The sequence below is a fragment of the Ovis canadensis genome, chromosome 7 (assembly GCF_042477335.2).
Source record: "Ovis canadensis isolate MfBH-ARS-UI-01 breed Bighorn chromosome 7, ARS-UI_OviCan_v2, whole genome shotgun sequence".
Lineage (NCBI taxonomy): Eukaryota > Metazoa > Chordata > Mammalia > Artiodactyla > Bovidae > Ovis > Ovis canadensis.
In genome coordinates this window covers 75,733,809-75,758,562 of record NC_091251.1, presented here as the reverse complement: position 1 = coordinate 75,758,562, position 24,754 = coordinate 75,733,809, and the positions used below count along the sequence as shown (strand labels likewise).

The window sequence follows — 24,754 nt, the reverse complement described above, 5'->3', positions numbered from 1 at the left end:
GGGGGAGGCTTTGTGAAGGAGGCAAGCTTTGAGCCATGCTTCCTTCTAGAGCACTCACCACTGGGCCCAGTTCCAAAATTCTCATCATCTTATTGCTCCTTACATCACCCCTAGAGGAGAAAAGGCAAATTCCATTTTGAGGGTGGAATGGATGCCATGAGGCAGGCTTGGGAGTCAGACACACCTGGGATTAGACCTGGTTTGTCCATTCTGGCCCTATGACCTTGATCAGGTTTTTTTTAACTTGCTAGTCAGGTTTCCCATCTGCAAGTGGTGGGCCATGTGCCATGATGTATGTAAAGCCCAGTAGACTGTCTGGCACATGGTATGTCCAGTGAACGATTTATTTGTATCCCTTCTCCCTCTTCTTGCTTGGCTGCCTTCAAAGAATTAATAAAATGAACATTTGGATTTGGCCACTCACTGTCCTTCCACCTTGTCATTAGGAACTTCCTAGCTAGTTGGCAGTGGGAAAAAAGCCTGGTAAATTATCATTATCCTCATCATAAATAGCTGTGAACATCAGATTGGTTTTTAACCCAGTGAGCATGTGCAAAATGCAGGTCCTCTGTGTCCCCCAAAACTAAAACTCCATGTGGGAGGTTTTGAAAGAGATTAACAAGCGTTGGTCTGTGCACTGATGTGAGTGAGCGGAGCACACACCATTTCCAACGTGTCCAGAGACAAAAGCCTTCCTGTGCAACTGCTGGAAACGCTTCATCCTTTCCCAGTACAAGTTCGCCAGACCAAATAAAACTATGTAAGAATGTATTATCCACATCCCACATTAGAGACCCAGAAGTATCCTTTCTGCCAGGGTGTACAAGCTGTATACTTTTTCTTGGTCCATGGCACATTTCACCAGTGGGCTGGGTGAGGTCAGCAGCTGGAGTCAGCAGGATTCAGGATAACCCCTCCGACATCTACCCAGCAGCAGAATGGTCTGAATCTGTGTTAATTATAAGAAGAAATATTTGAATGAAACTTTGAAATGTTCGTAAGGTAAAGTTGTTGTACATGCTAAATTATTTTTCTATTTTGTTTCCTTTAGGAAAACTATCCTATCCCTGAACCAGGCCCAAACGGTAGGTCCGTGGAATATTCAACTTGTCTTTTATTGTTTCCTGCTGTTTACCCTGGAGACACACGTTCGCTGCCCCTTTCTCCCTCTTTTCCTACTGTTTGTTACTTAAAAACCTCCATTAAAAGCCAGAGGGATGGGTTGGGGAGGGAGACAGGAGGAGGATTCAGGATGGGGGTACACATGGGCACCGGTGACTGACTCATGTCAGTGTATGGCAAAAACCATCACAATATTGTAAAGTAATTATCCTCCAATTAAAGTAATTAATTTAAAGAAAGCTATGCTTTTGTTAGGCTTTCAACCTAGTTCTATTGTCAACAGTATGACTAGATAGATTCAATCTGGCTGCTATACGAAATAAAAGAAACAGTGATAGAGGAATTACCATATCAAACTGCTGACTTGTCCCAGAGAATTTGACATAAAATTCTTCAGGTTATGGACAAAGGTAGAATTGTCCCTCTTTTGAACTAATGACTGAATTAGGTTACTCTCTCCTCTATAAACTGCCATTTGGGTGGCCAGATCATGTCCTAACGCTAACCCAAACTTTGGAAAGGCGTGAGTCTATAGATCGTAATCTTGTAAATACAAAAGGGAATGTCCAGGACAGTCTCCAAAGACCAGGCCGTTCTCTCCAGTGGGAGTGGGAGGAGCTGCACGGAGCCCTTCCCTACTACCCTAATCAAACAGGAGCAGAAAGTGGCTGAGCACACTGGGCCAGGGTTCCTGCCACCTTTGCTCCATTCCTTCTGGCCAAACCTGCCCAGCCGAGCTGACCCACAAATTTCCCGGGGTGAAATCTCTACCTGGGGAAGTCATGCCACCCTCCTAGCTGTGGCAGCTTCCAACTGACAGTTTCCCAATTCCTTTCAGCCCTGGGGTCCCACAGCAGGAAGTGAGGCAGGTGGCAAGGGGCAAAGTGTCTATAGATCACTCATCCCATACCCAGCCACTCGGGTCTCTTTCTGTCCTTGATGAGTTGGGTGCATGCTTCCCTGCCTCACCCCAGAACTGTAGCTTCTGTGTGAACATCAGACTGAAGGCAGCTTTCCTGGAGGCTCTGGAGTTTTGTTACTCAAACGTCAATTGGGTTACTGATTTATAGCAATAAGAAGACAGATAATAGCTGTTTCTATCGATGTTAAGCAAGTAATGTATATTTAAGGCTCAAGTGTATCTACTGAGATATGATATTCAGAGAAGTGAAAGGGCAGTTCATTGTGCTCTGAAAAGTTGGTGTGGATTCCAGAGGTGGCTAAAATAAAAGAAAGAAAAGGGTTGTTCTGGACCCAAAGGATCCTTTTCAGTTTCTCTCTGCAGCATTCTGCTCTCACTTTCTTATCCCTTGCCACCCTTGAGTTGAAAAGGGAAATGATGGTAAATTTCAGCTAGCGTTCTAGCATCTCAAATGTAATCTCATGTTATAAATTGGTAACTTCAAGAGAGGAAACTCCGAGATAATTTTAATGACTCAAATGACTTTTCCCTACCTTTGATCTCAGGATGTGCCCTGCCACTTCTTACTCTGTTCACCAAGGATGAGGAAGTTTCTACAGAGTCACACCTGGTGGATCTCCCATGGTTTGTGACAGGGTAGTGTGTAAGACATCCGAGTGCAGAGCACAGCTCTGGTTTCTTTGTCTTTCTAGGGCAGAGCTTTTTCTCAGGGAGATACTTTGTAATGTGGTAAACTCAGTCACACTAGGCCAGTAATCCTTTAGGATTTATTTCAGCAAAGGGGTACAGTTCAGTCGTTTTAAACTTGGAAAACTGACAACAACAATATCACCAAATCTCACTATATTCAAACCTGTGAAGGAAAAATGCCAGTTAAAATCTTTGGATGGTTTAAATTAAAGCTGCACTTTTGAGCAAAACAAGCATGAAGAACTCAGCCTGATAGCACACAAAGTATTGCCAAGCCTGAATCGTACCAACCTCCTTCTCACAATAGATAAGAATCAGGCAGGCATGCTCAGTCGCTAAGTTGTGTTGGACTCTTTGCAACCCCATGGACTGTAGCCCACCAGGCTCCTCTGTCCATGGGATTTCCTAGGCAAAAATATTGGAGTGGGTTGCCATTTCCTATTCCAGGGGATCTTCCCAGCCCAGAGATCAAACCCACATCTGCATCTCCAAATTGGCAGGCGAGTTCTTTATCACTGAGGAAACCTGGGAAACTCAAGAATCAAGCATAGCATATTAATTGTCTGGAAACAGTTATCTCCTAAAAAAACAGTTTGTTTTTTTTCCTCTTACGTGGTTGACACACTTCTTCCTACTAATACCTTTTATTTGGTGTATTAGAGTTCTCCAGGGAAATAGAACTGAGAGACATTATTATTTATATTTATATTAGCTTTATTATATATAAAGAAACAGAGACAGAGGAGCTGCCTAGTCTGAAATCGGTAGGGATAACCAGCAGGCTGAAAATTCAGGTAAGTCTTGAGGAGAATTCCATCTCCTTCAGGAAACCTCAGACTTTTTTAAGGCCTTCAATTGATTGGAGAAGGTTTATCCACATTATAGAGCATAATCTGCTTTACTCAAAATATACTGGTTTAAATGTTTGTTTTATTAAAGTATTATATAATTTACACATAGCATTATATTAGCTTCAGGTGAACATGATGATTTGATATCTGTATATACTGTGAGTGACACCACAATGTCTAGTTAACATCTGTCGTCGCAAATAGCTATTGTACAGTTTTAAGATCTTTTCTCTCAGCAACTTTGAAATATGCAACACAGTATTATAAATATAGTCACCATTCTGTACATTACCTCCCCAGACTTATTAATATTTATTTTATAAGGAGAAGTTTGTTCCTTTTGACCCTCTTCGCGCATTTCACCCACCTTCCACTCCTTGCCTCTGGCAACCACCAATCCATTTTCTGTATCTGTGAGTTTGGTAGGGTTTTGTTTTGGTTTTAGATTCTGCATGTAAGTGAAATCATATGGTATTTGTCTTTCTTTGACTTATTTCACTTAGCATAACGCCCTCAAGGTCCATTCATGTTGTTGCAAATGGCAAGATTTCCTTTTTTAATGGCCGAATAATATTCCATTGTATATATAATGCCACATTTTCTTTGTCCATTCCTCCATCAATGGACACTTAGATTGTTTCCATAACTTGACTATTGTAAATAATACTGCAGTGAACATGGATGTGCTTAAATGTTAATCACATCTAAAAAGTAACTTCCCAGCAACATCTAGCATTTGACCAAACAAGCTGGGCACCATAGCCAAGCCAAGCTGATGCATAGAATTAGCCCTCACATGCAGTTATTTTGCTGTTTGGAAGCTTTCTTGCCTTGTAAGACTTAGTCAAGCTGCTTTTTAGCTTGTTTTTCTCTGTGATCTGTTTTATACCTGACCTTGAAAACAAACCCTCTCATTTGTCCAGAGGAAAAACACCTCAGAGAGATAGAGGGGTCCTTCCCTTCCTCACTTGTTTTCTCCTTCTCCTTTCTCTTATCAGAGGTGCTTCTGAAGATGCATTCTGTTGGAATTTGTGGCTCAGATGTCCATTACTGGCAGCACGGTCGAATTGGAGATTTTGTTGTGAAAAAGCCAATGGTGCTGGGGCATGAAGCTTCAGGAACAGTTGTAAAAGTGGGATCATTGGTCAGGCACCTACAACCAGGTCAGCAAAGCCCTTTTGCCAATGGATTTGTTTATTCATTCAGCACATATATTTCTGTGTGATTTTTCAGGGCCAGGCCTCTGGTAAACACTGGGGACACAGCAGTGAATGAGACAGTCTCAATCTCTACATACTTGGATCTTGCACAGGGGAAGGCAACTAGGACAGACAGTTAATTAATCAAAATTGTGTTGAGGGCAGCAGAGAATACAGGGTGTGATCAGTGTATACTATTCTCCAGAACCCGGGCTCATCGGAGGAAGAGACAATTAATTCAACACCTGAAGACAAGTAAGAAATAAGCCAGGAGGGGAAGATGTTGCAGCCACAGGAACCACAGAATATCTCTACATGCTGAGAACCAGGGCCTTCCATGCAGCATTGATTTTATTGGATGGCTTGGAAACCATCAGTATTTTTTTGTTGCTATAGTTTAGTCACTAAGTTGTATCTGACTTTGATTCCATGGACTGTAGCCTGCCAGGCTCCTCTGTCCATGGGATTTTCCAGGCAAGAATGCTAGAGTGGGTTGTCATTCCCTTCTTTAGAGGATCTTCCTGATCCAGGGATTGAGTCCAAGTCTACTTGGCAGGTAGAGTCTTTATCACTGAGCTACCTGGGAATTTGCTTAATTCAGGAGGAATTCTCAGCTACAGCAGATTGTGATGTTCCCAAATGCAGTGAATTAAATCCAAGCTGTCTTGGAACAACCAGCTGTGGCTTTAACCTTCTTTTCCTGGTGGGACCACCTCATAGCCTGGAAACAACAGATTCTCTCTGGGAAGGAGAGAGTTCTCAGGAGGTGTCATCCTGTGTTAGTTACCAGGCCGTCTGAGCCTGGCTGCACCAGAAGGGATCCACTAGCTCTGAAGAAGCTAGGTACGTACGTGTCTGCATTTTGTCAGCATCTAAATTTTACCTTGACAAGATACCATAAACAAGTATTGAACTGTAGTTATGATATGCAAGCTGCAGTTTAATGATATCAAGCTGAGTGATATGTACTTGTATGTGCAGCCTACTTTGAAATGCATTAGAAAAGAAGGTGGATTGATGGGTGGAAGAGAGAGAGAGAGATGGGGTGGATATGTGATAAAATCAATGTAGCTAAATGTTAATTGAAGAAGTAAGTAGGGAACATCTGGGTGTTCATCATACAGTTCTTTCAACTTTGCTGTATGTTTTTCAACTCATGGGGTATGTCCTATGACTTTGTTGTATGTTAGAAATTTTTCATACTAAGAAGTTAGAAGAGCCAGTCTAAGGCTGGGTTTCAAAGTGGACGTAGTGAGGCAGGGAGTAGAAGTACAGTAGAGCCGGCTGTTCACAAGCCTTAGCGTTTCTCTGATGTAGAGTCTGGAGCCTCTACGGGTCATTTGCCTTAGTGGTTCTACTAAGCAGGAATCAGTTATTGTCTAGGAGACTGGACACAAGATGTGTCATCGCTATGGCTCCTGTCAGCATGTTATCAAAACAGGGAAGAAAAAACTGCAAATTCCACACGCTAGCTACCTCTTTTGCAGCAGTTTGAGATGGGAACAAAACCTGGCTTCTTGGGACTAGTTGTGTTTCCTAAGCTGGGAGGTAGCTATGGAACTGGAGGACTTATCCCAAGAGTTGAAAAAAGGGCAGGCAGGCCAAACTATCCTGTGGAGAAGTGGACTGTTGTTCATTTTCTTCCAGAGTGTGTGTGCTGCTTTTGGTATTTGCTTTGGAGACACTAACAGGCTGGGCTTTCCTGGACTACCCTGGGTCCCCAGTGGGGAGGGAGGCTCATTCGGCCAGATCCCCCTGCTGGCATCTACCTGTGAGCACGTGACTCTTAACAGCATCTCTGCCCCTCTGTTTGTTTGTGTGTATGTTTGTTTTCCTCCAGGTGATCGTGTTGCCATCGAGCCTGGTGCTCCTCGAGAAACCGATGAGTTCTGCAAGATTGGCCGATACAATCTGTCACCTACCATCTTCTTCTGTGCCACGCCCCCCGATGATGGGAACCTCTGCCGGTTCTACAAGCACAATGCTAACTTCTGCTACAAGTCAGTGCCCAGGGCCCAGCCACGGCACCTGGGACCTCTTCCCTGCTGTTTTTTGGTGTTCTTTCTTCTAGTTTCCCGTAGTGGTTTGTTCCTTCTTTTGCGCTCATAATTCCAGACATTAAGCATTCTCTCGGCAGGCCTGCCTTTCTTGGATGCATTGAAGACAGGTCACCTGACTAGGGCTAGGACTGACCCTCAATGCTTAGATTTAGTCGTTCAGTCTAACTTTCCCTCAAGTAGAGCAATAATAGAAAATTATTGCTGAAGTCGGTCACTCCTCTCCAGCCATCTTGGAGGTGACTTATTGGGATTGTCCTCTGTTATTGGTTTCCACTGCAGCTATAACAGAGATATCTTGTAACAGTAGGAACCTTAGCAACTACTGTGGCATAGAGCCACAGGGCATGACCTTTGGGATCCTGGATCCACTCACTCCTAGTGAGTGACTTTGTGGAAATGAACCTTCTTCACTTCAGTCTCTTTAACCACCCGGAGGTTAAATACAACCATGTGTGTAAAGACACAGTGATCGTTATTACCTGCCTGGCCTTGTGCTATGAAGTTCTCTGCATGGCTTATTTGACTTCCATAAGAGTGATGGTGAGGTGGACCCCAGGATTATGTGAGAATTAGCAGAGGCGGGAGAAGGCTGATTAGCTTGGCCCCAGAACAGAGCTAGAAGTCCAGACAGGGTGGCTGTGATTCTCAGGCTCTTGCCCTGTCCTCACTATCCTAGTTCAGCTTTCAAAGTGATTGAGGAACTTATGTCTGGCAGAAACAGAGTGCTATGTCTCTGCACGGGCCTGGCCATGGGGCTCTGGGATGCTGGTGTGCTGCTTTCCTTCTCAACCGGCCAGGCGCGTTCTCCGCACCCCAGCCTGGCCCCAGCGGTGGCTCTTTTGGCCAAGATGGGGCTTGTCCAGTGGAGCCCAGGCACTCGTCACAGGGGCAGTCTGACAGATCTGAGTTTTCTAGTACCTACTGGAAGCCTTGAGAGGAGTCACAGGCCAGGGACCTCATGAGTTTAAGTTGGCACTCGAGGAGGGAACAAATTACAAGGGCAGAGTCTGCCTTTGAGCAAGTGGTTCTTAAACCAGCCCACCTTTCCTGGGCCCTTTCCAAGTCAAGGTGCCCAACAAGATTTTCGTGGAAGGCAGAAGAGCATAGTGATAAAGCTTGAGACTAACCACTGATCTCTGCTATTTGCCAACTGTGTGACCTGGGGCAAGTTAAACTTTGTAATCTCAATCTTCTAGATGGTGAAATGGAAATAATAGCATCGATATGATGAAATGCATAGAATTAATACATTTTAGTGCATTAATTCAATGGGAAAAGCATATCAGGTACTCAACACGAGGTCTGGCACATAATAGGAGCTCAGTAAACAGTGCCATGACTGCGTCATAGCTGTGGCCTTATGTCTGGGGGATGGTACCAGGATAGGCCTGAAAAGGAGACTTGCACTGGGAATGGGGAGCAGGCGTTGTAGGGAGAGGTGGGGAAGAAAGTGTCCTGGTTGGCAATGGCAATGGGAGGGCTGTGGAGGGCCTTGAGGGGACACACTACCCCCACGTCTCTTCCTCTCCAAGGGTACTTTTCGTCTGTGTCCCCAGCCTAGCCCTGGGTCCACACCCTCTTCTCTTGTTTCTCTTTGTGCGGATTTGCACACCACCACAGCTTCTTTATTTTCCTACCCACCTTATTTTCTATCTTCCTGCTTCCCCCTTGGCTTTTTGATCATTCTTTAACCTTTGCCTATTCCCTGAATCCCATTGTGAAAACCTCCAAGTTGCCTTGTCATTTTCTGGTGTTTCAGTTCAGTTCATTCGCTCAGTCATGTCTAGCTCTTTGCGACCCCAGGGACCGCAGCACGCCAGGCTTCCCTGTCCATCAACAATTCCCAGACATTTTAAAACTCATGTCCATTGAGTCGGTGATGCCATCCAACCAACTCATCCTCTTTCGTCCCCTTCTCCTCCCGCCTTCAGTCTTTCCCAGAATCAAGATCTTTTCAAATGAGTCAGCTCTTCACATCAGGTAGCCAAAGTATTGGAGTTTCAGCTTCAACGTCAGTCCTTCCAATGAATATTCAGGACTGATTTTCTTTAGGATGGACTGGTTGGATCTTCTTGCAGTCCAAGAGACTCTCAAGAGTCTTCTCCAACACCACAGGTCAAAAGCATCAGTTCTTTGGCACTCAGCTTTCTTTATGGTCCAACTCTCACATCCATACATGACTACTGGAAAATCATAACTTTGACTAGACGGACCTTAGTCGGCAAAGTAATGTCTCTGCTTTTTAATATGCTGTCTAGGTTGGTCATAACTTTTCTTCCAAGGAGTAAGCGTCTTTTAATTTCATGGCTACAGTCACCATCTGCAGTGATTTTGGAGCCCCCAAAAATAAAGTCTGACACTGTTTCCACTGTTTCCCCATCTATTTGCCATGAAGTGATGGGACCAGATGCCATGATCTTCGTTTTCTGAATGTTGAGCTTTAAGCCAACTTTTTCACTCTCCTCTGGTGTTTAGAAAATCATGAACAGTTGGAGTTGGGAAGGAACTCATCCCCTTTCCCTCAGCTTTCAGTGAATAAGGCTGGGGAAGGAGGACCAGCTGCTCTTCCCAGGTCTGTGAAAAGGGCTGCTCCCAGGACTCTGGCTCTGACTGTGTGTGATAAGGCAACATATCCCTTGTCAGTGGAATAATCTCCCACAGGATAATCCTTTCTCATCTCCATCTCCAATCCCATTTCTCTATGGGTTGTTTTTTTTTTTTCAATTGGCTGCGTTGAGTCTTTGTTACTGTGCATGGGCTTTGTCTAGTTGTTGGAAGTGGGAGCTACTCGCCAGTTTCCAGGTGTGGGCTTCTAGTTGCAGTGGCTTTTCTTGTTGTGGAGCACAGTAGTTGTGGCCTGGTGGGCTCAATATTTGCGGATCATGGGCCCTAGAGCTCAGGCTCAGTAGTTGTAGTTCACAGGCTTAGCCACTCCGAGGGATGTGGGATCTTCCTGGACGAGGGATTGAACCAGTGTCCCTTGTATTGCAAGGCGGATTCTTAACCACTGGACCACCAGGGAAGCCCCTCCCCTTGGTATTCTTATGTCACAGGGAAGTTAGAGTGAGGATGAGAAGAGCACACAGTTCCTGACCACAGGCTATGCTCACTTTAGTCCCAGTACCAGCTTTGAGCGAGGCCCAGATGTGATGAGGCAGGACTGTTGGAGAGAGTTGTGTGTGTGACTTGGGGTCTTTGAGAGAGTTTGCAAGTCAATATTTCTCTTCAGAGTTTTTTTCCTTAATATTGAATTGATGGGGTAGATTCAGCGGGTAGAGGGATGATGACAACAATCAGAGCAGAATGGATTGGGGTGGGGGAAATGGTGTAAGAGAAGCAGAGGGGAGGGGAGAAAGAAGGGGTTGTGAGCACCAGTCAGGCCAAATGTAGACCTTGTTATTTATCTTGTGGAGGGTTGTGAACAGAAGGATCATGGAGATGAGCCCATGCTTTGGCTTCCACTTATTTCTTTTTGGAATTTGAGGGATTTCATGTTCTTGCATGTGGAGGTTTTGGGAGCATTGAATAAGTACTGGGCAGTGAGGAACTAGCAAAAGTTAACTACAAAACTGCTTGTGCCAAAAGGCAGCTGCTGTGGGACAGGCAGGGGATATGAAATCAGGAGATCTGGATTCAAGTTCTTCCTTTCTTGCTCACTAGGCTTGTAATCTGGAGCAGGTCTTTTAATGTCTTCTGGCTTCAGTTCTGCTCAGTTCAATTCAGTCGCTCAGTAGTGTCCGACTCTTCGGGAGCCCAGGGACTGCAGCACGCCAGACCTCCCTGTCCATCACTAACTCCCGGAGTTTTTTCAAACTCATGTCCATTGAGTTGGTGATGCCATCCAGTCATCTCATCTGCTGTCGTCCCCTTCTCCTCCTGCCTTCAATCTTTTCCAGTGAGTCAGTTCTTCGCATCAGGTGGCCAAAGCATTGGAGTTTCAGTTTCAACATCAGTCCTTCCAATGAATATTTAGGGCTGATTTCCTTTAGGACAGACTGGTTGGATCTCCTTGCAGTCCAAGGGACTCTCAAGAGTCTTCTCCAACACCACAGGTCAAAAACATCAGTTCTTTGGCACTCAGCTTTCTTTATGGTCCAACTCTCACATCCATACATGACTACTGGAAAATCATAACTTTGACTAGATGGACCTTTGTTGGCAAAGTAATGTCTCTGCTTTTTAATATGCTGTCTAGGTTGGTCATAACTTTTCTTCCAAGGAGTAAGCGTCTTTTAATTTCATGGCTTCAGTCAGTTCTGCTTCTGTAGAATAAAAAACAAAGCCTGCCCTGGAATTCCCTGGCAGTCCAGTGGTTAGGCTTTCACTGCTGAAGGCCTGGGTTTAATGCCTGTTCACAGCCAATGGCTCAGTGGGTAAAGAATCCACCTGCAATGGAGGAGACACAGGAGACTCGGATTCAGTCCCTGGGTCTGGAAGATCCCCTGGAGGAAGAAATGGCAACCCCTCCAGTATTCTTGCCTGAAAAATCTTATGGACAGCGGAGCTTGGTGGGCTACAGTCCATGGGGTCACAAAGAGTCAGACACTACTGAGCAACTAAGAATGCATGGGGAACCAAGATCCTGCAAGCTGCCAAAAAAAAAAAACTAACAAAGCCTGCCCTTCCTGCTTGACAAGGTCATGCTAAGGATTAAATGAGATAATGGAGGAGAAAGCTCTCTAATCTGTAAAGCATTATGCAAATATTTGCTGTCTTCATCAGTGGTATGGTGAAAAGGGTCAAGATGCCAGTAGACAGGGAAGTGAAAGCCAAGAACCCAGTGACGAAGGTGACACAGCATTTAATCTGCTATGTGGAGACAGGCCCTTTCCCATCTTAACCAGTCCAGAGACAGCCAGCCAGCTGCTGCTAGCACATGTGGTTCTTTTGGAGCATGTAATATGGGGGACGATGTACAGAGTGACGTCAGCTTCTAATCACTGTTTTGCAAAGCTGCTGATAGTCTGGGTTATTTGCTAAAATGAAACCAGAAAGGCTATAAGTTTGAGAAGCAGATGAAATGCTGGGATGTGGTTAAGTTAAACCCTTGTGAAATGAACTCGTTTATTAAAGACAGCCACACTGCACCTTATCTTGGATGGCATTTTCAGAGGGAGGCAGTATGATATGGGCTCTGGAATCAGATGTACCTGGTTTCCAATTTAAACCCTTTAAGATTCTCAGTACTCCCTGATTTTGAACTTTTGGAGCAAGTCATTCACTCCTCCAAAGCTTGCTTTCCTTGTCTGTAAAGTGGGAGTGATAATGTCTACACAGAACTGTTCTGAAGGTTTATAAGAGTGAATATATGTAAATTGCTTTGCACTTTTGTTCAGCATATAAATAAAAGCTCAGTAAATATTAGCTATTGTTATTATTGTTAACCTAGAGGCACTGAGTATGTTGAATGACTCCTCAGGCTTCCTGACAATGTCACCTTTGAGGAAGGGGCCCTGATTGAGCCACTGTCTGTGGGGATCCATGCCTGCCGGCGAGCTGGAGTCACCCTGGGGAACAAAGTCCTTGTGTGTGGAGCTGGTAAGAAACAGATACCTCTGTGGTTATGAGTTCATTAAAGGGGAATGTGAGACCCCTCTGCCATCTCCTCCCTACTCCAAGGGCTGAAATAGATTCTTGAATCTCTCTGGTTAGGGAGGATTAAAGTATGCCATTCCTTCAAAGAGTGCAATTTGGGATTATTTTTCAACCCTTGACAGGAAACTAGGGAAATATTTTTGGGATTAAAGGGAAGGGTATCTTTTGGAGCTTTCAGATCATCCCAGAGAACTGGTATCCTGGTCTTTCAAGAATGAGATGGCTACTACTTAGGACCAGCAGGAGTGGGTCCCAACCCATGGGGAGCCAACACTCTGTCCACATAGGCTTACAGCTAGCTCCTTCTTCCTCCTCGGCTTCCACCCAGCTGAACAAACCTGGCAACCTCAGATTGAATCATCTAGGCTTCTAACTGCTTCAGGTGACCCTACAAAAACATGCTTCACTCCTTGTGAGTGTGATCTAGTGTAGACTTTTTTTTTAAATTATTGAGGTTTAACTGATGTATAACATTTTATTAGTCTCAGATGTGTAATATAATGGTTTTAATATTTGTGTATATTGCAAAATGATCACCACAATAAGTCTAGTCAACATCTATCACCACATATAGTTATAAAATTTTTTCTCATGATGAGAACTTTAAAATATGTTCTTTTAACAGCTTTCATATATGCAATACAGTATTATTAAGTATAGTCACCATGCTGTACATTCGATAACCAGGACTTATTTATTTTGTAACTGAAAGTTTGTACCTTTTGACCCTCTTCATCCATTTCTTCACTGCCACCACTACCTCTGGCCATCCAGTCTAGTCTCCATAACTATGAGCTCAGGGTTTTTATGGCTGAATAATATCCCATTGTGTGTGTGTGTGTGTGTGTGTGTACACCACATTTTTTCTCTCTGTTCATCCACTGATGAACACTTAGATGGTTTCCATGTCTTGGCTGTTATAAATAATACTGCAGTGGTTATGGGAGTAGAGATACATTTTGAGTTAGTGCTTTTGTTTTCTTTGGATAAAATTCCACTTCTGAGCAGAAGTAGAATTGTCAGATCACATGGAAGTTCTATTTTTAATTTAATCTCCATACTGTTTTTCCATAGTGTTTGGACTGGTTTACATTCCCAACCAACAAATGCATAAGGTTTTCCTCTTCTCCATATTCCCCCTGACACCTGTTACTTGTTGTGTTTTTGATAAAAGCCATGCTGACAGATGCGCAGGGATAGCTCTTTGTAATATTGATTTGAATTTCTCTGATTTTTGATGTTGAGCATCTTTTCATGTTTATGTTGCCCATCTGTATATATTCTTTGGAAACATGCTAGTCATATTCTCTGCCCATTTTTAAATTGGATTGTTTTTCTGCTGTTAAGTTGGGTAAGTTCTTTATATTTTTGGAGATTAATACCTGTATCAAATATATGATTTGCCAATATTTTTCTCCTACTCAACAAGTTGCTCTTTTCATTTTGTTGATGTTTCCTTTGTTATGCAGAAGTTTTTTAGTTTGATATGGTCCCAGTTGTTTATTTTTTATTTTCATTTTTTTTGCCACACCATGCAGCTTGCAGTATCTTAGTTCCCTGATCAAAGACTGAACCTGGGCCCTTGGCAGTGAAAACATGGAGTCCTAACCACTGGACTGCCAGGGAATTCCCCACTTTGTTTATTTTTGCTTTTACTGCCATTGTTTTTGCTGTCAAATCCAAAAACTCATCAAGACTGATGTCAAGATGCTTGCTACCTATGTTTTCTTTTAGGAGTTTTAGGGTTTCAGGTCTTATGTTCAAGTCATTAATCCATTTTGAGTTAATCCTTAGACACTTTGTGACTGGTTTTCTTTGGCAGGGCCAAATAAGTGACTGCAGGGCTTCCTATGAGGGGTGATGGGTGTAGAACAGATGTGCCTCAATGAGCCAAGCAGACTGTAGGATCCAGGCGACAGATTTTTTCTTTTTAATCTGCATAAGTAATACATTTTTGCCTTAGAAAAAGAAATTAAATTATCCATACCATGCCTGCACACATGTGAACAAACACACACAAAAATTCACTGATGGCGTCATCAGCCTGAGAGGACCATTGGTAAGAATTTGATGTAGAATCTTTCAGTTTTGTTTTTTTTTGTTTTATTCATGAGATCATTCTAGATGATCATGCTTAATTTTACCTACAAAAACATTAATATATTATGAACATTTTTCTATGTCAATAGATAAGAGTTAGATGACATATATATATATATATATATATATATATTTTTTTTTTTTTTGCCACACCACATGGCTTGTGGGATCTTAGGTTGTTGACCAGTGATCAGACCCATGCCATTGGCAGAGAAAGCACAGAGGCCTAACAGTTGGACCTCCAGGGAATTCCTCTCTTTAATAACTGTATAGTATCCTGCTGTAGTTTACTTAACCCGTTTGTTGCTTATTTCCCAGTGTTTTGCTTCCTGGGCAAACTCACTAACTCACTTTTGGAGTGTCCAAAAAGCAGAGCCTCAGAGGTATTCTGCATAACTTTATTTGTGATCTGGTTTTTGTGTTAAACCTAGAACACCAAAACGGGGAAGCCAACCTAGGACATCCTGACAGGGGCTCCTCAGTGGGCACATTAAAGGATATGTCTCACCCTGGGGAGACATGAGGGGTTCTGAAAAGGCGGCTGGGGGGCAAGAGAACAGGAGCCCAGCACTGGGAGCAGGTTCCAGGTAGAGAACAAGCACTCATGTGTCCATTTACTCATCCACTCAACAAGGAGTTGTTAAGGTCTCACTGTACATCAGGGACTGGAGCAGAGATGCTAGAGATACAGTTCCTGTCCCTGGCCTGGACAAGGGGGAGAGGTGGTATTTGATATTTCAAAATTGTCTGTTTGCTCTTTTTTTCAGGGCCAATTGGACTGGTTAATTTGCTTGCAGCCAAGGCAATGGGTGCAGCTCAAGTGGTGGTGACTGGTAAGTTTTTCTTAAGAAAACCACTGATAAGCTTTTCTTCTTTCTAAATCTTCTTAAGGTGGGAGCAGCTGGGCCTACAGTTTTGAGGCAGGGGCATGAAACCTGTTTCCTTCCTGGAGTACTGGGTTTTTAGAGAGGCTCCTGCTCTTTTCTTCTGGGTTCCGGGGGATGACCAAGTCAGGGCTCAGGAGGAGACTCTTGAAGCTTCTGGGAGAGGGTGGCTACTGCAGAGAAAAGAACCTGGCTCTTTATATGTGAACCTCAGATACTTATACTGCCCATTGGATCCTAAGAAGAGACTCAGCCCTTGTTTGACCAAACTCAGAGGGGTGTGTGTATGTGTGTGTGAGAGTGTGTGAGTGTGTATGTGATGTGAAGTTAGTTGGGTGTGTGATATGTTTATAAGAAGATGTTTATGTTTGAGATATGTGATGTGAGCGAGAGACATGAGTGTGTATGTGTGAGGAGAGGTTATCTGACAACATGTGTGTGTGTGAGTGTGGAGCAGTGTGTGTAAACTGAAGCTGTGTGTATGTGTGTGGAGAAGGCATCTGTGAGAGGTGTATGTATGTGTGTAACGTATCTGAGAGTGTGTGGGTGAATGTGTAGAGTTGTGTGCTGTGTGGGTTGTTGTGGATATTTTAAGGGAATGGGGTGCAGAAGGGTGTCACTGTGTGTTTTGTGTGAGGAGGTGAGAGAGTGTATGTGTAGCTGTGGAGAGCTATGTGGTAGGTATGGGGGTATATGGGGATATAGAAGGGTGTGCATATTTGAGAAGTTATCGAGAGATTGTGTGTGAGGGTGTGTGTGTTCAGAGAATGTATGTGTTGGGCTCAGCCACACCACTACACAGAGCTTCCTTGCCATCAGAATCTGCATCTTCATTTTTGCTCCCTAATCCACCGTCCAGTTTCTTAGTTTGAAAGAAACTTTTGTTCAACTGTAGATCTGTCAGCCTCTCGGTTGTCTAAAGCCAAGGAAGTCGGGGCTGATTTCATCCTCCAGATCTCCAACGAGAGCCCTCAGGAAATAGCCAAGAAAGTGGAAGGCCTGCTGGGCAGCAAGCCAGAAGTCACAATTGAGTGCACAGGGGTGGAGACCTCCATCCAGGCCGGCATCTATGTGAGTAGGGATAAAGTGAAAGTGTTAAGTCAGTCATGTCCGACTCTTTGCAACCCAGTGGACTGCAGCCCACCAGACTCCTCTGTCCATGGGATTTCCCAGGCAAGAATACTGGAGTGGGTTGCCAGCCCCTTCTCCAGGGACTCTTCCTGACCCAGGGATCGAATCCAGGTCTGCCGCATTGCAGACAGCTTCTTTATCATTTGAGCCATCAGGCCCAGTAGAAATAAGGGTAACTGAAGCTGGTGGGCAGCTTCGAGTAAGCAGCCCAGGGTGGTGAACCAGTAGAAGGCACACCCTCCCGCTCCCCCTACAAAACAAAATTAGATAATCCCTTGTTATCTGCTTTCTTATCTCTCTTATGAAGGTAATGACACTTCCCTAACATCCTCATTGGGTCACTGTGATGTTCAAACTAGACCACAGATACACATGGACCTTCAAAGATGTTAAGTGACTGATACCTCTAGGATAGGATTTTACCAAGTAGTGCTCTTGGTAATAAAAAAAAAAAAAAAGAAAAAAGAAGAAAAGAAAATCAATAGGAGGAACAGGGAACCATGCTTTAGATGAGTGTGGGAAATCCCTATCTTGCTTTATGGAGGAAAACTGCAGTCTTTGAGTCATTGATACAAGGTGACGGGCACTAATTCAGTTAGTCACAAAGGTGAGGGGAGTTTTTAGGGTCACAATTGTCTTCTGCTGTCCTTTCCCAGAACTAGGAACAAATAAGCTGCCAATACCTGACCCACCCCTTAGCAACCCACCAGTAATTTATAGACATTGGAAGGGGAGGGGCAGGGAGGAGTAGCACTGCCAAAGTATGAGGAAAAGAAAGAATAAGAGCTCGGCTCTGCTCTCCACCATGGGCCATGTTCTTGGCTGTGTGCTTTATAGACATGGTCCTAATCTGCATAATAGCCCTGACAGTGAGTTCTCATTTTACACATTTTATGACGAGAGAGGCCCAGGGACTTGCCTGGAGCACACTACTCCAATGCCTGGGCTTTCCTTGCTCCATCTGGCTGCCCCAGAGGGGAAGAGATTGAGAGGCCAGGAGCCAGTTCTGGGGTGGAAGGGGCTGGGCTGGGAAGAATGGCGGCAGCTGCCACCCCCGGGCACCCCTGCCCTGTCCCCCAGCCTGCTTTCTCACAACAGCACATGCCTCTGCCCTTCCTTCTGAGTCACACTGAGGGACACACAAGGGCACTTTCCACCATGCAAGACATTTGGGAAAAGCTGATCCCTCAAGCTGTGTGGCACGGCCCTCGAGCCTGGCACCCAAGCAGAGCTGCCTTCCCCTCTTCCTACCAAGATGCCTATGACCCTGGGGTGTCAAGGAAGCAATAGGAGAGGGAGGAGCAGGTGCCACTTTGCCCTGACCTGTTCCAGCCAGAATCAACCAGCTCTCGGCTCCACTGTTGGAGATGGTCAGCATCACCATCTGATGGAAGGAGCTAAGAGAAACCAAAATCCAGCAGGCATTGAGCCTGTGTGTTACCGGTGGGGCCATGTCAACCCATGGCATATTTTGGGTTCCTGCCGTATGCCTGGTTTTGTGCCAGACGCCTTGAGAGCTTGACCAGTAAGGTGTGTGTGCTGTTTTTGAGTTGTTGACAGGTCAATGACCCCCGACTCAACAGAGAGGCAGTAAAAGATATGGCTTCATAGGGCAAGGCCCTCCTTTGAGAGTCAGTTTTCTGTTGTGTTGTGTCTGGATGATATTCATAAGGAGACCTAGCAAATGCTTGTGGTAGAATTGCTGTCATCTCCTTGTTGTGAAAGTCATACCCACTAAGCAATGGCCTGAGCATTCCTTTGCCTGTGGTCAGTAAGCTCCTGGCCTCCTGGCAGCTTATGATGACCAGTTCAGTGGAGTGGTGCTTCTCTCCCTTCTTACCAGGTAGAAAGGAAATGCTGAGTGGACAGCAGGTTTCCTGGGAAGTTTCTCAGTGTATTCCATGGCTCACTCACAAATCTGAACCCCTCTCCTCCAGTGAGGACAGCAACATTTTCCCGTTGTGAGATGCCCTTTCCTTGGCTGACAGTGTTTGTATGTCACAGGTGGTCTGTAAGTGACTGCTCCTCAAAACTGCAAATGAGCTAAGCATTGAGCCCATTCTAGTGCCGGCCTCTGTGACTGTTACCCCATCAGCCCTGCTATGGGAAGGCATCGTCCTATTCTTACACACGAGGCAACCATGGCTGACAGCACCGTCTCGGAGCCCACAGCTCAAAAGTACAAATGTCAGGAGTCACCCCTATACTACAGGCTTCTCTCCAGGATGTATCCTTCCCCGCGGAGAAAAGCTGTGATGTGTGCTGTCTTAAATCTCTGTGGTTAGCACTTAGAATGGCCCCCAGTAAGTGCTTTCTACTGTTAGCTATAATAAAAATTTAGCATGAGCAAACTGTCCATTTTTCTGTCTCTCACTACACTGAGCACAATGATCCCCCCTCCAAATCTCTGGAGCAGGCTCAGCACTCATGTAAAGTTATGTGGAAGTTGTCAGCAGAAATTTTGCTCTCCTGACCACTCCAAAGAGGAAATTGATGACTCCATTATGACTTATACCATTGAGGTGAATGTCCCTGGAACAAAGATTTCTAATTGCCAGCCTTCACGTATAAGGCAGTTTTTATTTTTTAAAGCATTTAAATTAATTATTTATTGGCCACACAGCTTTTGGGATTTTTTAGTTCCCCCATCAGGGATTGAACCTGTTCCCCCTGCAGTAGTAGCTGGGAGTCTTAACCATTTGACCACCAGGGAAGCCCCTAAGGTAGTTGTTGAACCACAGAATTGCTATAGCCCTCTCCATTGGTATAGTGCTTCGTAGTTGGTGGTCCCTTAGAAATTTGACCCTCTGTCTTGTGGGTGAGCACTCTGGAGGAGGAAGTGGTACTAAGTAAAGCTTTGAAAGACATTCAGAGGCTGCTGAAGGGTCAGCCTTGGTTGCAGGGGAGATCCTCATTGCTCTCTGGAGAACTTATGCTGTTTCCTGGGGTGCTGTGGGCAGCAGGAGATGCTCCCCCTGTGCCTCCACTGGTAAAGTGCATTCAGGACCTTTAAAGGAGACCGTGTTCACTCTGCTGCTCTGCTGAGTTTGGTTAACATGCTAAAGGGTTCAGCTGTATAAAAAGAATCAAAGTCTCTGAAATTTCTGGATATTTACCTATTTTTATGGCAACAATGGGCTTTCCACATGGTGCTAGTGGTAAAGAACCCACCTGCCAGTGCAAGAGACATAAGAGACACAGGTTTGATTCCTGAACTGGAAAGATTCCCTGGAGGAGGGCATGGCAACCCACCCCAGTACCCTTGCCTAGAGAATCCCGTGGGCTGAGGTGCCTGACAGGCTATATAGTCCATGGGGTTGCAAAGAGTCAGACATGACTGAAACGACTTAGCATGCATGCATCCTCATGGCAACAGGGCTACTGTGAGTAGAGTCTGTATTTTCTCATTTTATTAGTTTTCTGTCCTTACTTCTTCTTTAGGCCACTCATTCCGGTGGGACCCTGGTACTGGTGGGGCTGGGCTCTGAGATGACCAGTGTGCCCCTTGTGCACGCAGCCACCAGGGAGGTGGACATCAAGGGCGTGTTTCGATACTGCAATACGTGAGTATGTTGTGGGTGAACCAGGGTGGAGAGTGGCCAGCAAGTCCAAGGGAGGCCCTCCACGGCCTCTGGGACCAAGAGGCTCTGCCTATTTATTCATGAGAGGCACTCCCTGGCCTCGAGAGCCATGTGATATGATAAGGCCCCAAAGAGAGAGCATTCACTCGTGGTTAAAGACGGGAGGGCAGAGCTGACAGGTCTGTAGGGAGAGAGTGCGGGAGGGAGATTATGAGGCATGCTCTTCTTGAATGTCTGTCCCTCGTCGCCCAGGCGCTCTCTTTTCCGGTTCTTAGTGGCCAGATCTCCATCTTCCCTCCTTAAAGAGAAGAAGGAGAGAAACGAGGGCAACCACAAGAACTCGTTCCGTGGTCCCCCCCTGGGAAGTGACACGGTCTTAATAAATGCCAACGTTTGTTTTGTGGCTCGATCCTCTCCCCGCTGGGGAACTCTGTCCAGGACCATCTTCCCCACCAGTGGCCTTTTCTCCCATTTTAGAATTTGAACCCGTCCCCTCAACAGAGTGCTGTCTTTTCCAGTAAACTCTGCCAAATGAGCTGCTACATGGTGTGATGAGATCATCCTGGGCTGCCGCCCTGAGGCTATCTGCCTTTTCACTTTTTCTAAGGCTTACACTTGCCTTAGGCCTTCATGGCAGACATTGCATTTGGGAACAGACTGTTCTCCTGAATTACGAGTCATAAGATCATTTCCACCCATTGTTGGCCTGTGCAACCAACCTTACAGAACCACAAAGCTACAAATAAATGTCAAAAAAAAAAAAAAAAGACCCAAAAAACTAAGTGTGGCCAAGCTGATCTTGTGCTTGGTAGTTTTGGGGCCCTCCCTCTTTCCTCCTGAAGGTTGAATGTAATGCTTGTGATCTTTTCCAGATGGCCAATGGCGATTTCAATGCTTGCATCCAAGTCTGTGAATGTAAAGCCCTTGGTCACCCATCGGTTTCCTCTGGAGAAAGCTCTGGAGGCCTTTGAAACATCCAAAAAGGGTTTGGGGTTGAAAGTCATGATCAAGTGTGACCCCAGCGACCAGAATCCATGATGTGAATTGAGCTCTGTCGTTGTCCCCACTCTCAGCATGTTGGGGTTCAGTGGTTGACTGGGAGTGGTGGAAGTTTCTTTTGAGTAGTTAGAATAATTAAAATCATTCATTGTAAACAGAGAGCCTTATGCTGGGGAGTTGTACCTTAAAAACACAAGTAAGGAGAATTTGGGGGAACTTGTAGTCAGGATGACCTGTTTATGCTGATCAAAGTTCAAGTAGAGCAGAGCTTGGCAGGCAGGTGCTGGGAACTCCCTTTCTTCCTGGAGTGCCTGGAAGTTGAATAAGGAAAGAAATCTGCCCATTGAATTCCTGCTTCTAGTGTGACTGTGGCCAGATGGGAGATGGTAGCTCAGGTAAGAAGAGACCATTTACAACTTTATCAAGACTGAAGTGGCCCCGAAGCTGATTTTCACAAAAATCTGAGCTCCGGGTTGAGGGTGAAAGGGTGTAAACAGTTCTACTTCAGAGCACAGTGCCTCTCCCTCGACACGAGGGCTGTTTGGTTTTATGACAAAAGGAAGACTAAGGGATTCACTTTCCTGGATCTAGGATATATACAAATCAAACAAATAAAATTGCAGTCTCATGTGAAATCAAACCAGCTTGTATTCCTTAAATGTAGAAACAGACCAGGAACTTGGCAGCACTGCTCTTCAGATCCTGAGAATTCTGTGTGACTTATTTTGCAAGATGAAGAATCACCTTCCCAACGTGCCCCACCTGCACCCTTTTGCACATTTGGAGGCAGCCACTGCAGACTCCTTTGTTACTAGGCAACCAGGAGGTGCCTACCAAAGGGTCCTCATGGGAGACCTTAAATTCCGTTCAGACTAGCCCAGGAGAGTTTGGGCAGTACACCTGTCTTACCCCACAGGATTAGCATGCCCTTCTAGGCTCAAAGTTCACTAATGATTATTAGACAGTTTATTATTAGTTCCAGTCTTTATGAGCAGGAAACTTTTTGCCTCCTCAAAGCCAATTAAAGGTCTTGGTACCTTTCCGTCTGTTTGAGTGATAGCTCCAACCTTGTCTATTTTAATTATGGGATTTTCCTTGGTAAGATTGGTGTCTAAATCACACCATGCCATTTGTGACTTTGAGGTTACTGGTCACGAATGAAGATACAGTAGCTGGGACATGATTTGGGCTGCAGTCCTACCCCTCAGTTCAGCTAGGGTTGGCGGGTGAGTTTGAAGAGGTTCTGGTTTTCTTGTGACCAGGGAAGGCTGTAACCAGTGCCTGGAGTTCCTCAAACTGATTTGGGTAATAAATTCTGCTTGTAGTACATGACTGCTGCCCCAATTTGTGGCCCTGTTTGGGGAGAAATTGACTTTGGTTACCCGTTTCACAAAAGGAAACATCTGGGGTTTTTGAAAGTGACCCATTTTCTGCATCAAGTACAATTTTCTTTGACTGTTGGAACCTTAATGATGTCTAATCCTCACAGCAAGCCAAATATAATTATTTTACAACTAAGGAAATAGAGAAATCAAGTAATTTGCTTGAGATCTCACACTACTTTTCATTTCTTGTGTTATCTTTGGAGTTACCTTGCATTTACACATAGCACAGGCACACGCTCAGGAGCCACACTACTTCCTTCCCCGAGTCCTGTTTAGGTAGGGCCAAACTTGCTGGCTCCCTTCTCTTAAAACTCTTTCCAGCTCAGTGATGCCCAACGTTCTTGAACGTGGGCTAAGAAAGACTCTTCCCTTTCTAGATGGAAGTCTTCCAATAGAAATACCCCTAAAGGAGATGGACTCACTATGTTAAATTCACAAGTAGCCACTCTTCCTCTGACTGTGATTTGGTGGAGGGAGGAAGCCACTGAACCTGAAAAGGACTTAGGAGTTGCAGTGGGGACTCCTGGGAAGGTAGGACCACCAAGGACAAAAACATGTGGCTCACTTCACAATGGTGATGGGGCTAGATCTTCTGTGTTAAGGTCTTGGAGCCGCTACTCCCCGGTCTGTTAATTGGCCTTCCTGATACCTCTATGTGGGCAGTTTCAAGGAGGGAATGGGCCGACTGAAAACAGTTCAGGAAACACTTTCCGGTTCCAAATCCCCCCAGAGCTCTACCTACTGTGATGTTTCACAGCTTCCCTAGCAGGGGCAGAGAGCATGGTTGGTGGGAGAGGAAGTGGTATAGGATGAGGGGCCAGCGAGTCCTCCAGGCGGTGAGAGGACCCAAGTCAGTGAACTGAGCTGATGCTGGGCCTCTTCTTTGCATCCTTATTGAGATGTTCCCTTCACTGTTTGGAAGGGGTTGCAGGGAGCCCAGAAATTCAGTTCTCCTGCCACTTTCCCTAAATACAATAAATATTGATTCAGTGAATCAGTTCCAGAAACAAGAATATGAATTCCCCACGAGCTCCCCAAACTTGGGTGGCCTTGCCGGCCTCTGTGTGCTCTGTCACTGATGTGTGGCACCGGTTAATACTGAGGACCCCACCCAGCTGGCACTCCCAACTTGGGTGGAGAGCTGAGAAGGACCCTGCCAGCAGGTTAAAGGGTACAAGGGGGAGGCTACCCCCTGGACCTCAAAGGAGAGGGGGACACAGCTCCAACCACTTCCTCTTGCCATCCACATTTGGCTACGGTGGATGATGTCAGAAGTCACTTCTGGATCCTCCGTCCCTGGGTGTCAGGCCATCCCAGTCTTACTTCTGTGTAGCACGGTCCTGCCTCTTCCTTCCTGATTCCTATCTTGCTCCCATTGGGAGAGCAAAGGAGTCTCATGGGAACTTGGTTGGACCAGAGTTTAAGAGCTGGAGGGAGAGACAGAATTTACTGGATATTTGCCTTTTCCCAGAACTGTCCTCTGCACACGATATCAGTCTGGGCTTTGAGTACAAAAGCCAATATACAGGACCCACATGCCTGGGTAGCAGGCAGGTCTCCAACTTCACTGTCACATCCACACACCGAGGTCACCGAGGTCCTTGAGGGCTCAGGGAGGGCAGCAGTGAGGCGGCCTGGCTGGGAACTCATCACCCGAGGGGAGCGTCTGTCAGCCAGCAGCAGAGGCTCTCCGGTGCAGCCACTGCCATCCTGAAGCAGCACAGCCACACTCCCACGGCCTTCCTGTCTCCCTCCTGACTGTCCTCTCTGCTTAAAGCTTTTCTGAGTCAGACCCTGAGTTCTTTCCTTGGGCACCTAGAAGTGGTACAGGATTCATGCAAGATGTTCCTGCCAAAAGATCTTTCAATGGATCTTATCATCAGCGGGAGCTTCTTGAAGGTGATGTGTTGGAGAGAAGACTCTGTCCTCTAGGGTCTTGCACCCATCAGGCCTACAAGAGGCAGCTTGTTGTGAAGGACTTGGTACAGGAGTCCTGGATTGTATCTAATCCCAGGCCTGCAGCTAACTCAGTGTGTGGCTTCCCAAGTCACTTTCCTAATTCAGGCCTTGGTTTCCTCCATTGTTAATGGAAGGGTTGCACCGGATGATCTTAAGGTCTCTTTGAGTGCTGATATTTTACAAGGTTCCCATCATCCAGAGGCCCTGTGGAGTAAGGACCCCTTTAGGGGTGTCCCTTGCTTCCCTGGTGGCTCAGACGGTAAAGTGTCTGCCTGC

At 45.5% G+C, this 24,754-nt stretch overlaps 1 protein-coding gene across 1 annotated transcript in view; it reads left to right on the top strand.

Moving 5' to 3' along the window:
• SORD (sorbitol dehydrogenase) overlaps positions 1-22,466 on the top strand; it is a 32,014-nt gene extending 9,548 nt beyond the window's left edge. Inside the window, exons 2-9 of the mRNA XM_069597921.1 lie at positions 1,052-1,085; positions 4,584-4,748; positions 6,625-6,784; positions 12,264-12,382; positions 15,307-15,372; positions 16,319-16,494; positions 19,996-20,117; positions 21,008-22,466. Of these exons, the coding sequence (XP_069454022.1) occupies positions 1,052-1,085; positions 4,584-4,748; positions 6,625-6,784; positions 12,264-12,382; positions 15,307-15,372; positions 16,319-16,494; positions 19,996-20,117; positions 21,008-21,173 (1,008 nt within the window). The 3' untranslated portion in view covers positions 21,174-22,466. The remainder of the gene's footprint in view (positions 1-1,051; positions 1,086-4,583; positions 4,749-6,624; positions 6,785-12,263; positions 12,383-15,306; positions 15,373-16,318; positions 16,495-19,995; positions 20,118-21,007) is intronic.
• Positions 22,467-24,754: the final 2,288 nt, after the last annotated feature.